This window comes from Entelurus aequoreus, linkage group LG12, assembly GCF_033978785.1.
Source record: "Entelurus aequoreus isolate RoL-2023_Sb linkage group LG12, RoL_Eaeq_v1.1, whole genome shotgun sequence".
Taxonomy (NCBI): Eukaryota; Metazoa; Chordata; class Actinopteri; order Syngnathiformes; family Syngnathidae; genus Entelurus; species Entelurus aequoreus.
The window spans coordinates 6,801,063-6,815,058 of record NC_084742.1 but is presented as its reverse complement, the minus strand read 5'-3'; the positions used below and the strand labels follow the sequence as shown (position 1 = coordinate 6,815,058).

Below are 13,996 nucleotides of genomic sequence, written 5' to 3'. Positions count from 1 at the left end.
CTATGTTGCACTTCAATCTCCATACGCGGCACTGACATTAGTCAGAGTAGCAGCTTGTCCAACACAACAAAATATAAATAACATATTTATTCATTTATTTATGTTTAATTGTTTGTTTAATAACATGGTAAAACACTTATTTAACTACTTTATTAATTCCCAAAGGGAAAATTGTGTGGTTAATCCAATTTGCTGCAAAATAGAAACAGAAGGAAATAAATGTCATTAATAAATAAAAGTAATAAAAAGACACAAGAGTACGAAATGTTGTTTCCCGATGAAAAAAATAGTTCATAAAGTAATAAAAGAAAGGTATACTAGTACAAATTGTTTCCTTCCAAATTAATGACAGCGTAATGTAATAAACTTAAATAAGTACCAAGTACAGCCTGAGTGGACCCTCCAATTACACATCTAATTGGTTCTTGAAATGGGTTCGCAATTGGAGAAAATAGTTTTTTGGAACACCCATAATAAATGTTGGAATTGTGGATAATGTGTTCCATCTTCGACAAACGTCCCTATTTTAGTAAAAGGATGTAATCTGTGTACACTTTAAACACAATCAAAAATAAATCAGTAAGCACAAAATATGGTAACAAAGTTTACCAAAAAAAATTTAAAAAAAATCTACGTTCAGTTACTGTTTAAAGATCGTACTGTTGCACTCTCATCCGTTACAAAAATTAACTTTAAATATAAGATCTGTAAAGTTACTCGTGTTATTTTTATACCGACTTCAACAGCAAGTTATGTCATTCCACACTCGAGATCTGACAGCGTTCTGTTGTGTGTCTCACTTAAATCGTTTCCCCCTGCAACGATTATAACGCTACTAGCCACTGCTTAATCTGAGAACACAACTTTAAATGTTCTAGCATCAACCACACATTTACTTCATCTTTAACGTTTCATATTTGACGTAGGGATAATATTATAAAGACATGTTACAGTATTATAACGACATTTAACTTCAGAGGTCCCATGTTCGTGAACGTACCGTGTCTGAAAGGTGATTGGTGGAGAATGAGGAAGTGTTGTGGCTGGGAGGGACTGTCATGTGACTTCAAAGGAGTTCCCCTCATTGGCTGCAGCTGGTGGGTAGCCATCTTCCTCAGGACAAAGCATCTCCTGTGTGATTTTAGAAAACCATCATGTCAAGCAAAGTCAGATCGTGGCCAGACGCTTCGAAATATCCACTTCTAGACAACAACGTCAGCGCCTGAAGGCTTTGGGGAACGTTCTGGTGTTCTTAGATTTCAAATTGGTGGAGAAATGACCGAGTTTGAGCGAGTTAGAAAGTTCGAATTTTTCATGTTTAGTGGTGACGAGAGGGAGATATTTAACTTTTGACTCAATTAGAGAGAAGGGCGCACGTTTGCCATAAAAGTTACATTTTCTGAGAGAGCCAAATATATCTACGTTTTACTGAAACACATGACGCACCATTCACTGCAGTTGCTGGTTTAAACTTATCATTTAAAGTGGAGTTATCGGCATTGAAAAATAATACTATGCGGAAACATACTTACTTGGAAGCGTCAGACGAGGGAACAGCGTTCAACAGCATACATACTTTTAACAATCTCCCGACAAAGACCACAGCACACTGCAAAAAGTCAGTGTTCAAAAACAAGAAAAAAAAAATACAAAAATGAGGGGTATTTTACTTGAACTAAGCAAAATTATCTGCCAATAGAACAAGAAAATGTGGCTTGTCAGGACTTTCCAAAACAAGTAAAATTAGCTAACCTCAATGAACCCAAAAATACCTTAAAATAAGTATATTCTCACTAATAACAAGTGCACTTTTCTTGATAGAAAAAGAGACCTTTTTGTCCAATATGTTGAAAAATATTCTTAAATGAAGTAAATGCTAGTGCCATTATCTTGACATAATGATATGCGCATGATTTTTTTTTTTCATGCTTGAAGTAAGAAATTATTACTTTAAAAAAGTAGTTTTATACTTGTGAGTGTTGATGACACAGCTTTGCAACAGTTGATATTCTAGTTTCAAGCATGTTTTACTCAATATAGGTCATCAAATCTCAGCAACAAGCTGTAATATCTTACTGAGATCATTTAGGACCAACACACTTAAAACAAGTAAAACACTCTAACATAAAATCTGCTTAGTGAGAAGAATTATCTTATCAGACAGAAAATAAGCAAATGTCACCCTTATTTGAGATATTTAATCTTACTTAGATATCGGTTTTTGCAGTGCACCGTAGACTTAAATAGCGACGACTAAACACAGGGAGACAAAATAAAGCTGCTGCAGGACACTCAAAAGGAAGTGGAACTACAAAAAAGGTGTGCAGGACAGGAACTCAACATTAAACATGGAAAAACACTAACAAACCAAAAATAAGGCAAGGCCTGGTGTACACTTTTCTTATTGCACTCAAAGAACAATTGACAATTTTACATATTACATGTAGTCTGCCACAATCTAGAATTAGGTTAGAATAGAATAGAAAGATGTATTGACATTGTATCGAATGCTTCATGATTTATGGTTGCCAATTTTGATCTAAGACAAATGCAATAATGAGTAAATACTGAAAACAATGCTATGGCTGAAAGTACACAAATAAGACATGTGGCAGGTATATAAAACACACATTGATAAAGATAAAACACAAATGAAAAAGTGGGAATTTGTAACAGAATTCAGTCAATTCACTTAGAAGACGTTAGCAAAGGTGGGCTGTGCAAAACCCCGGAAATGATGTGACAAGCTGACCAATCACGGCTCTTTTTTTTGTCTAACTTTATTTCAACAAAAACTATGACACAAATAAAGTCAAACAATCAGAAAATGCAAGTAAACATGTTTTTCAAAATATGTACATGAACATATTTGTTCACTTTAATTTTCCAACAGTCTTTATAAATTGAAGCAAAATAATTACCAAAAAAATAGAACATACGAAAAAACATGAAACGTGCAAAGGATAAAAATTTAGGGGAAAAAAAAGAGTCATTACTTTGGTTTTTATTTTGTCTTTATGTATTTTACAATTTGGGAAGATTTCACAACCTTTTTGTCTTTGTCATCATTAGTGAACGCTGATGCTAAGATAATATTTTTTTTATGTGCCTGTGATCCAGTTTGATCAGTGTCAAAATAAAAGCACATGTTACAAAATAAACCCGGCATTATGCCTGCAGTTGGTCAAGCTAATGGTCTTGTAGTCCATTCCGGTCTTGTGCGGGTCTACAATCTTCAGCAGCTCTTTGGTCTTGCCCGTGGCGGACAACAAACGGAATTTATTGACAGAGATGTGACACAATGTGATATTGATCACAAGCAGCGGTGATTCAAAGAAAGAGGAAATCCTTGTCATGATGTCAAGGTGATGAAACGTGAGCCCCGAATGATTTCATAGCAACCAACTTATTTTTCTAATCAAGCCACCAACAGCCAAAGAAGAATCTATGGTATAACAAGAGAAGCAGTCGGATGAAGAAGAAAGCACATCTCCATCTCATCTCCAAGTGTGATGACGTGCCTCAGCCATGGAGACATCTCTCTGTGCACAAAGCATCCTGGAGGAAGAAGATGACTCAGCACATTCCCAACAAACACACATGAATCCAAGTTGAACATCTTCTTCACACAAGGTCCCAAGAACATTTAGAGATGCAAACAGTCCATGTGAGCTAACTCACCGCGTCCCACTCAGCCTTCAGCCGGCATGTTCTCGGGGAGCTCGGCCCCGCCGTGGCGAGCTGTGGGACAAACGCACCGTGAGCCGGTTACTCCCGCTAAGCAAACACCTCACACTGGTGGAGGAAGAACATCCAGAAGGTGCCTCATCACTCACATCAGATCTTTGAGGGGTGACTTAGAAACATCAAGAAGCAGAGTGCTGATCTTCTACTTCCTGACTAGGATACATTCTTGATGAGTCAGCAAACCTGAATGTGCACACTTGATGTCTCATTTGGTCGATCCTCATCATGAGGACTCATGTCAAAAGTTCGATATAAAGTGTGGCATATTGATGGATGGAAACTCTGTCTTTTATTGTGAAAGTTGGGATTTTCAGGCTAAACTTGTCACAAACGTCTGCATCAGACCTTCATATGAGTGATGCTTCACCACGGCTTTGTTTCTTGTGGCTCAAAGAAAATATGTTTTACTTACGAGCTGGATCGTATTGGGCTGAAATGACAGAGAAACAAAAGGTGAAATGGACTTTTTCCTCACGTCACGCTGTGTTTCTATGTGAGAGTGGGTGCTCTGTCTCTGTGGATCTTTGAGGAGGAGGAGGAGGAAGAAAAAGGAAAAAAAAGAATAAGAAAAAGGGGAAGGGGAAGGGGAAGAAGAAGAAGAAGAAAAAGAAAGTGAAGAATGAAGAGAAAAAGAAAGTGAAGAATGAAAAGAAAAACAAGAAAAGAAGAAGAAAAACAACAATGACAAGTAAAAGAAGGCAATCTGTGTTCCTCACCTTGTCTGTGTCGCCTGACGAGGAAGATGGCCGCCAGGAGGGCCGCCACAGCCACGACCGCCGCCGTGGCACCGATGGCGACGCTCCAGTGGTCTGTTGAGAGCAAAAAGCACAAGTGGAGTGACAAAGCATGAAGAGGAAACCTTCATGACTACTTTGCATGCAGACGTCAAGCGTTGTCATGGTGACATGGATCAATAACGGCGACACGGATCAATAATGGCGACACAGATCAATAATGGCGACAGGTGGACTTGTGATAGGAAACATCTCCAACTAAATGTGTCTTTCTCACCTTCATGGCTTGCGTTGCTCAGGATGCTTCTTCTCTCCAGCTTGGTGACCAAGTCCTCCTTGACGCCAGACAGCTGGAACACACATTCGTACTTGCCCTCCACGTCGGCCGTCACCTCCACTTTCAGCCCCACCGACATCTGGAAGGTTCCGTCGTGGTTGGGGAGCAGCTCTCCGTGCTCCACGTCCTCGAACATCTGCTCGCCGTCTTTCCTCCAAAACAGGTCGGCTAGGTCGGGGTAGAAACCTGTCGCCATGCAGGTGACCGGAGAGGACGGCGTCTTCTGGAGGAGGAACACCTCTGGAAGCTCTGCACAGGAAGTGATGTCACGTGTGGACAGAAGACAACGTGGGGAGAAGGTGAGAACAGAGGTGAAGATGGAGAGGTGTGAACAGAGGTGAAGACGGAAAGAAAAGGACAAAAAGAAGATACAATGGAGAGGTGTGAACAGAGGTAAAATGGAGAGAAGTTGTGAACGGAGGTGAAGATGGAGAGAAGTTGTGAACGGAAGTGAAAATGGAGAGAAGTTGGAAATGGAGGTAAAGATGGTGTGAACGGAGGTGAAGATGGATGGAAGGTGTGAACGGAGATGAAGATGGAGAGAAGGTGAGAATAAATGTAAATATGGAAAGAAAGAGAATGAAGTTAAAGATGGAGTGAATGTGAGCATGAAGATGGAGAGAAAAGAGAGAGAGAAGGTAAAAGTGGAGAGAAAAAAGAAAGAATGAAGGGGAAAAGAGAGAATGAAGGTAAAGATGGAGAGAAGGTGTGAGTGGAGGTAAAGATGGAAAAAAAGAAGAATGAAGGTAAAGATTGTGAGAAGAAAAAGAATGAAAGAAAAGATGAGAGAAAAAAGTGAATGAAAGTAAAGATGGAAAGAAAGAAGAGAATAAATGTAAAGATTGAGAAAAAAAGAATGAAGGTAAAGATGGAGATAAAGAGAATGAAGGTAAAGATGGAGAGAAGGTGAGAATGAAAGTAAAGATGGGGAAAAGGTGAGAATAAAGGTAAAGATTAAGAGAATGAAGGTAAAGATGGAAAGAAAGAAGAGAATAAAGGTAAAGATTGAGAAAAAAAGAATGAAGGTAATGATGGAGAGAAAGAGAATGAAGGTAAAGATGGAGAAAAGGTGAGAATAAAGGTAACAATGGAAAGAAAGAAGAGAATAAAGGTAAAGATTAAGAGAATGAAGGTAAAGATGGAAAGAAAGAAGAGAATAAAGGTAAAGATTGAGAAAAAAGAATGAAGGTAAAGATGGAGAGAAAGAGAATGAAGGTAAAGATGGAGGGAAGGTGAGAATAAAAGTAAATATAGAGAAAAGGTGAGAATAAAGGTAAAGATGGAAAGAAAGAAGAGAATAAAGGTAAAGATGGAAAGACAGAAGAGAATAAAGGTAAAGATTAAGAGAATGAAGGTAAAGATGGAAAGAAAGAAGAGAATAAAGGTAAAGATTAAGAGAATGAAGGTAAAGATGGAAAGAAAGAAGAAAATAAAGGTAAAGATTGAGAAAAAAAGAATGAAGGTAATGATAGAGAGAAAGAAAATGAAGGTAAAGATGGAGAAAAGGTGAGAATAAAGGTAAAGATGGAAAAAAGAAGAGAATAAAGGTAAAGATTAAGAGAATGAAGGTAAAGATGGAAAGAAAGAAGAGAATAAAGGTAAAGATTGAGAAAAAAAATGAAGGCAAAGATGGAGAGAAAGAGAATGAAAGTAAAGATAGAGAAAAGGTGAGAATAAAGGTAAAGATGGAAAGAAAGAAGAGAATAAAGGTAAAGATGGAAAGAAAGAAGAGAATAAAGGTAAAGATTGAGAAAAAAGAATGAAGGTAAAGATGGAGAGAAGGTGAGAATGAAAGTAAATATGGAGAAAAATAGAAAATTAAGGTAAAGATGGAAAAAAAGGTGAGAATAAAGGTAAAGATGGAAAGAAAGAAGAGAATAAAGGTAAAGATGGAAAGAAAGAAGAGAATAAAGGTAAAGATGGAGAGAAAGAAGAGAATGAAGGTACCGATGGAGAGAAAGAAGAGAATGAAGGTAACGATGGAGAGAAAGAAGAGAATGAAGGTAAAGATGGAGAGAAAGAAGAGAATGGAGAGAAAGTGACAAAGAAAAGTATAAAGAGACAGAGTGTAATGTCAGTAATGTTCCCATAGGAGGCGTGCTAACATGTTAAAAGGTGAAAGTACAAGGTGTGTTTTTACCTGTTCTCATTAGGACCTCCTTGCCATACTTCACATACTTCTTCAAGTAAGAAGGACAATACTCAGTGTAGTAATACTTTTGGTAGTCTAGTCTAAGTATGTCCTGGTCCAACATGAGTTTGGTGGGGAAAGCTTGTTGTTTTGCTGCAGTCCATGTCCATGTCTTCATGTCCAACGATATGAAATCTTCTCCATCATAACCTTGCTGATCCCAACCTTTAACTTCATCAGTCTCATCATTCCATTCACATCCATACATCCTCTGGACAATGTGAACACCTGAGAGACACAAAGTGTTGTAAAGCAGAGTGAAACACACACAATGTGTTTTATGTAGAATATTATGGGATGGACAGAGACAAGTGTCAGTGCAGTAATGTGTGTTTTTACTACAGTATAAAAAGAGTACATCAAATATATTTGAATAGTAGAAAGTTCAAGATAAACAAACCTCCAGTTTGGTTGAAACGCTTCTTAAGATTTTCAATGTTGACTTTGTTGACTTGCTCCTGAACAACACAGTTCTCTGTGCTTCTCTGCCAGTAGTTTGGATCCTCTTCTGTGATTTGGTTCATCCAGTCCTGTTTGGCTTCTGCTTTCCTGCTCTCGCTGTCATAGTGAACCACCTGGACTTCATCAACATAACCAACCATCACAAACTCTGGGAAGTTTGGAACTTGAGAGGACGAAGTGTAGAAATACTTCAGCGTGTGAATCACTGAAAGAAGAGCAACTTTTTATTATTTTGTGTCATTTTCAACAATCTTGCAGTGTGAATATTTGATGTCATTCAGTCTTCAGTCGGGTCTTAAAGTGAACATCAAACACTGCCAGACATCACAGTCTACAGTCACATGGTGTCTATGAAAAATACAACACAATAATAATATTACTAACATTTATTTTAATAAGCCATCTGTTGACAGTTTGTACATTTTGAAAATAAACGTGTTTTTTTTCTCCAATGGAGGATGAATAATGTCAAGTACAAATGTGTAGACGCCCAAAGTTGTACACAACCTCAACACACAGACTAATAACTACTTTCATTTCTCAATAAATATTTTACATTTATGTCACAGGAGGTTAAATAAATTGTTTAACCTTTAATAACAAGTTTGTATTTTTCAAAATTATTTGAGTATATCTAAACATTTGTTTAGGCATTTAGTTTGTCCTAATTAAAAGAAAAGACATAAATTATTTTCACATCATTTGTATGAGCTTTTTTAGTGGGAAATGATATGTTCAATAAATCTCATTCAAAGTTTAAACAAATGATAAAACACAAAAATAATATTGATGTATTTCAGGAGAATTTCCTCAGTCACAGTTAAATTAAAGATGACAGGAAAGTGAGGGAATTTGTTCAAATTGAACAACAATGAAGATGAAAACAATGACGTTATTCTTGTTATCTCAAAGTAAAAAATGTTAGGATTAAAAATAAATGACAGGTTATATTTTGTAAATAAATATGTTTCAAACGAATCATGATAAGGTAATAGTAAGCTTGATTAAGATAAGAACGAGTATAATTAATAAGTAGAAACTCACAGAATAAGTGGAGGCACAAAGAGGATTTATGAATAATGTTTATAAATGTTTTTTTTTTTTAAAAAAGGAGGACTTACCAGGCGCCCCGCTGTGCATTTGCACGACCAAAAGACAGAATAAAAACAAGTTCATGATGTCAGCACAAAATAAAAAGATGTTTTCCACTTTTAATCCCGCAGAGAAAGACAAACTGACTAACAACCAGGAAACACCAACAAGGAAGTGTCGAGGCTCTTTTAAGAATGCGCCACCTGAGCCAATGAGGAGTCAGCATTTTGTGACGTCATCGTTGATAGAGAGCGCCCCTTGTGGCCATGTCAGGTAAATGCTTGAGTAGCGTTTTCTGGGAAATCACGTGACCTGACAAGAAAAACCGGCGCGTCAAGTTTGCAGCCAAATTTCCCTATCAGAGGTTTGTTTTCTTCTAATGTTCACCCACTTATTTATTGGATGGAAAGAAAAAGAAAGAAAGAGGAACGAAGATGAAATTTAAATCGTATTATAGTCCTCTCAAGAAAGCATACAAATAATGATTGACAGGGCAGAAAGTGCGTGCCCACTTTTCTTCTTTTTATTTCACTTCTGAATTTGAACCTCCATTATGTCTTCCAAGCGTAAGGCGTCCCTGGTGGTGTAACGGGACACGCTTCTGCCTTGCATGGGTTCGATTCCCGGACAGTGTTGCATCGAGAAGGGCAACCGCTCTTATAACTAACTTGAAAGCATTCATGCGATTGATCAAAGTGCTGAAAGTGGGGAAAAGTGTGAGGCAGACGCTTTTGGTGGGCAAATCATCAAAGAAAAGGAAAGTGAAAGTAAAATTAGACACGGTGAAGCCAAACATTGACTGATGTTATCTTTATGCCACTGTCAAGTAAGGAAATGTTGGCAAAAAACACTTACAAGCTTTTTTAACTTTGACGCAATTCATGTTTTGAAAATGTGGACTATTTAATATAATAATACATATATTTTATTAATACAATAATAAAGTAATACGTTTGGGGATGTGTAATATTGTTTGTCTGAATATACTGAATGTTTTCATCCTGGAATAGTTTTAATAAGTTGAGAAATGTGAACGTAGTTGAGTGTGGAAAAAAATGATGCAGTATTAATAATAATAATAACAACAATGCTCTGCGGGTCGTCCGCAGATCTTGTCCCAAGTGGAGGAGTTCAAGTACCTCGGAGTCTTGTTCACGAGTGAGGGAAGAGTGGATCGTGAAATCGACAGGCGGATCGGTGCGGCGTCTTCAGTAATGCGGACGCTGTATCGATCCGTTGTGGTGAAGAAGGAGCTGAGCCGGAAGGCAAAGCTCTCAATTTACCGGTCGATCTACGTTCCCATCCTCACCTATGGTCATGAGCTTTGGGTTATGACCGAAAGGACAAGATCACGGGTACAAGCGGCCGAAATGAGTTTCCTCCGCCGGGTGGCGGGGCTCTCCCTTAGAGATAGGGTGAGAAGCTCTGTCATCCGGGGGGAGCTCAAAGTAAAGCCGCTGCTCCTCCACATCGAGAGGAGCCAGATGAGGTGGTTCGGGCATCTGGTCAGGATGCCACCTGAAGGAGGTAGGAGGCCACGGGGGAAGACCCAGGACACGTTGGGAAGACTATCTCTCCCGGCTGGCCTGGGAACGCCTCGGGATCCTCTGGGAGGAGCAGGACGAAGTGGCTGGGGAGAGGGTAGTCTGGGCTTCCCTGCTTAGGCTGCTTCCCCCGTGACCTGACCTCGGATAAGCGGAAGAAAATGGATGGATGGATGGACAATGCTCTACAGCATTCTCACAATAACAACGTCCTTTGTTTTTTAATCCGTTATGAAATAAAACATTTGAAAATGGAGCTCATGTCGTCTCTGAACTGAAGTCAGCCAAGCAGCAGTAAAGATGAGATCAATAAGGTGAAAAGGTCAGAAGTAAGGTTTCTTCAGGTAAAACATGGAGTATCTACCGCCACCCGGTGGCCGAAAAGTATACCAGCCTGAGGACAGAAAATTGAGAGTTGGAGATAAAACAAAACAAAAGTTACTTAGGAATACAGTATTTATTTTGAAACTGTGCAAAAAAACCTGAACGATGTGCTCAGCAGCCTTAAATGGCGAGTAAAGCAATCTTTTTACTACGTTATTTACATTAAATACATACATTCATTTAAAATTCTAGCTTTGTTACACCACAGATATAGATTTAAGTTAGAGTAAGTGCATTGTTTTAAAAAAAATCAACATTTTAAAAACGAAAGTACGAGATGGGAGTCAGTGGCGCCCCTGTGCGTTGTTTGTGATTAAGGGCTATATCAGGTTCAAACACTGATGACATCTATTAAACAGACAAGAAGCAAGGAATTAAACAGGGACAGAATTCAATTTAGCCCACTGAGGAGAAACGTCTGGGCTGTACTCTTTGCACAGTCTTCCACCACGCTCTGACGAAAGATTGCATGCCTCCTCTTTTATTTAGACTTTCCCTGATTACATGGCAACAGCTGTTTCTAAGGGGAGAGGGGGGTCGTAAACAGCCGTTGCCCTCGGTCACAAAACAGTTCAAAGAAAAGATGCCTGGAGCTTGCGTCAGGTCCTGCTTCCTCTCCGCTTTGTAGATCTCGGGTCAAGACAAAATCTTCCTGTGGATTACAATAGAAGAAAGAAACCAACACCTTCATGTCGCTTCTCATCGTACACAGTGGAGTTTTACAAGCCTTCTGCTTGGTAGGATCAAAGACAGCTTTTGTCCTCTCGCCGGGAACTCATGGCAACACAAAGTTTTGTGATCACTTAGATACAATTATTCTGACAGGCTATATAAATAAACTTTGATTGATTTATTTATTGCAACGACAGAAAAGTAAAAGTGATGGAAAATGTGGCGATAAAACTCCCTAAATTTGTTAAATCTACCCCTTGTTCATGTTTATATTTTTGTTCCTTTATACTCCCAGGTAAGATATTATTTTTATACAAAACATTGACAAAACATAAATGTCACAAAACATGATGTAGCAGCCCGCGACCCCAAAAAGGGACAAGCGGTAGAAAATGGATGGATGGATGGATGATGTAGCAGAAGCTCCGTCGTAAAATATTGCAAGTCTCGGAAGTGACCTGCTCTTCACGCATGCGTGGACAGTGGTATTCCTTTAGTATACACTTACATACATTCTGGTCGCACAATGACTTCCACTGAAACGCATATTTTCAACACACTGAAAACCTGACATAATGCTTTCCCCACAAATACTGAATGGATCCAAGCATCTCCCTTCGAAATAGAAGGAGAAAAATAGATGTGGGTGTAATTACTTGCGAAATCTCTGGTTAATGCGAGGGACATGCAGTGTGTTTGTTCATTCAAATGTAAACATTGACTAACAAACGACTTAAATGCAAAAAACATTGTTATAAATTCCCTTTGTCAATGATGAAAATAGAAGATAAAGATCCCTATTTAATATGTTAATTGTTGAATATAATTTATTACATTATTGTTGACGTAAACCAGTTAATAATTGAGTCATGCACATTTAAGTTGTTTAAGTCAGCCCAGAGCCTGGGGGTCTTCAAAACCCTTCTTAAGACCTACCTCTTCTTGCTGGCCTTTGACCTGAGCTGAGTCCGCCCATTGGGCCACTATTTCTAGTGCCCCCCTCACCCCCGACCCCCTTCGCTTTAGTTTTTTTTCAATTTGTCGCACTTTTATTATTATTATTTTTATTTTGCCATTTTTACTATTTATTCGACCCCTTTTGCCGTATTGCTTTTGCACTATCTTGTTTGGCTCATTTATTGTTTATGTTCCTTGTTTGTTTTTTCTTTTTGTGTTTTTTTGCTCTACGCTTTTTAACCTGTACAGCACTTTGGTTCAATTTAAAAGTTGTTGTAAACGTGCTCTATAAATAAAGTTGACTTGACTTGACTTAAGTTGAGTCTGTTTGAGTCAGGCAGTTTACCGGGCAGCCAATAGACCTGCATTTAAAATAAACTGCCTTTTTATGACAGCATGTCAAAAATAAATCTACAACTGGATACAATCTACGCCCAAATAACTGATTATTTGCCTCCTATTATTAGACTACATCCCAAAAGTGGCAGCTTTGATGACAATCCACACCACATAAAAAAGGAAAAGTGGACATATTCGATGTTATCAAGTGCAAAAACATGTTTTTACCACCTATGTTGCACTTCAATCTCCATACGCGGCACTGACATTAGTCAGAGTAGCAGCTTGTCCAACACAACAAAATATAAATAACATATTTATTCATTTATTTATGTTTAATTGTTTGTTTAATAAGATGGTAAAACACTTATTTAACTACTTTATTAATTCCCAAAGGGAAAATTGTGTGGTTAATCCAATTTGCTGCAAAATAGAAACAGAAGGAAATAAATGTCATTAATAAATAAAAGTAATAAAAAGACACAAGAGTACGAAATGTTGTTTCCCGATGAAAAAAATAGTTCATAAAGTAATAAAAGAAAGGTATACTAGTACAAATTGTTTCCTTCCAAATTAATGACAGCGTAATGTAATAAACTTAAATAAGTACCAAGTACAGTCTGAGTGGACCCTCCAATTACACATCTAATTGGTTCTTGAAATGGGTTCGCAATTGGAGAAAATAGTTTTTTGGAACACCCATAATAAATGTTGGAATTGTGGATAATGTGTTCCATCTTCGACAAACGTCCCTATTTTAGTAAAAGGATGTAATCTGTGTACACTTTAAACACAATAAAAAATAAATAAGTAAGCACAAAATATGGTAACAAAGTTTACAAAAAAAAATTTAAAAAAAATCTACGTTCAGTTACTGTTTAAAGATCGTACTGTTGCACTCTCATCCGTTACAAAAATTAACTTTAAATATAAGATCTGTAAAGTTACTCGTGTTATTTTTATACCGACTTCAACAGCAAGTTATGTCATTCCACACTCGAGATCTGACAGCGTTCTGTTGTGTGTCTCACTTAAATCGTTCCCCCTGCAACGATTATAACGCTACTAGCCACTGCTTAATCTGAGAACACAACTCTAAATGTTCTAGCATCAACCACACATTTACTTCATGTTTAACGTTTCATATTTGACGTAGGGATAATATTATAAAGACATGTTACAGTATTATAACGACATTTAACTTCAGAGGTCCCATGTTCGTGAACGTACCGTGTCTGAAAGGTGATTGGTGGAGAATGAGGAAGTGTTGTGGCTGGGAGGGACTGTCATGTGACTTCAAAGGAGTTCCCCTCATTGGCTGCAGCTGGTGGGTAGCCATCTTCCTCAGGACGAAACATCTCCTGTGTGATTTTAGAAAACCATCATGTCAAGCAAAGTCAGATCGTGGCCAGACGCTTCGAAATATCCACTTCTAGACAACAACGTCAGCGCCTGAAGGCTTTGGGGAACGTTCTGGTGTTCTTAGATTTCAAATTGGTGGAGAAATGGCCGAGTTTCAGCGAGTTAGAAAGTTCGA

General features: G+C 38.1%; 1 protein-coding gene and 1 long non-coding RNA gene across 2 annotated transcripts; one reads left to right on the top strand and one right to left on the bottom strand.

Moving 5' to 3' along the window:
• Window positions 1-1,056: 1,056 nt before the first annotated feature.
• Window positions 1,057-8,647, bottom strand: LOC133662609 (major histocompatibility complex class I-related gene protein-like). The gene is made up of 8 exons (XM_062066723.1): window positions 8,593-8,647; window positions 7,410-7,676; window positions 6,959-7,237; window positions 4,759-5,067; window positions 4,464-4,556; window positions 4,160-4,269; window positions 3,682-3,741; window positions 1,057-1,131 (listed from the first exon to the last, which is right to left on the bottom strand). The coding sequence occupies exons 1-8, from the start codon at window positions 8,645-8,647 to the stop codon at window positions 1,057-1,059; spliced, it is 1,248 nt and encodes a 415-aa protein (XP_061922707.1).
• Window positions 8,648-8,848: 201 nt separating this feature from the next.
• Window positions 8,849-10,363, top strand: LOC133662657 (uncharacterized). The gene is made up of 2 exons (XR_009828130.1): window positions 8,849-8,927; window positions 9,673-10,363. It is a non-coding gene; the product is annotated as an uncharacterized LOC133662657 (long non-coding RNA).
• Window positions 10,364-13,996: the final 3,633 nt, after the last annotated feature.

Bases quoted from the DNA above. Each gene is read 5' to 3' on its own strand.
- LOC133662609 (XM_062066723.1), bottom strand. From the start codon at position 8,647: ATGAACTTGTTTTTATTCTGTCTTTTGGTCGTGCAAATGCACAGCGGG. The intron at 5,068-6,958 runs GTAAAAACACAC...CTTCCTGTGCAG, and splicing joins GGAGGTCCTAATGAGAACAG to AGCTTCCAGAGGTGTTCCTC. The intron at 4,270-4,463 runs GTGAGGAACACA...TCCTCCTCAAAG, and splicing joins CGTCAGGCGACACAGACAAG to ATCCACAGAGACAGAGCACC.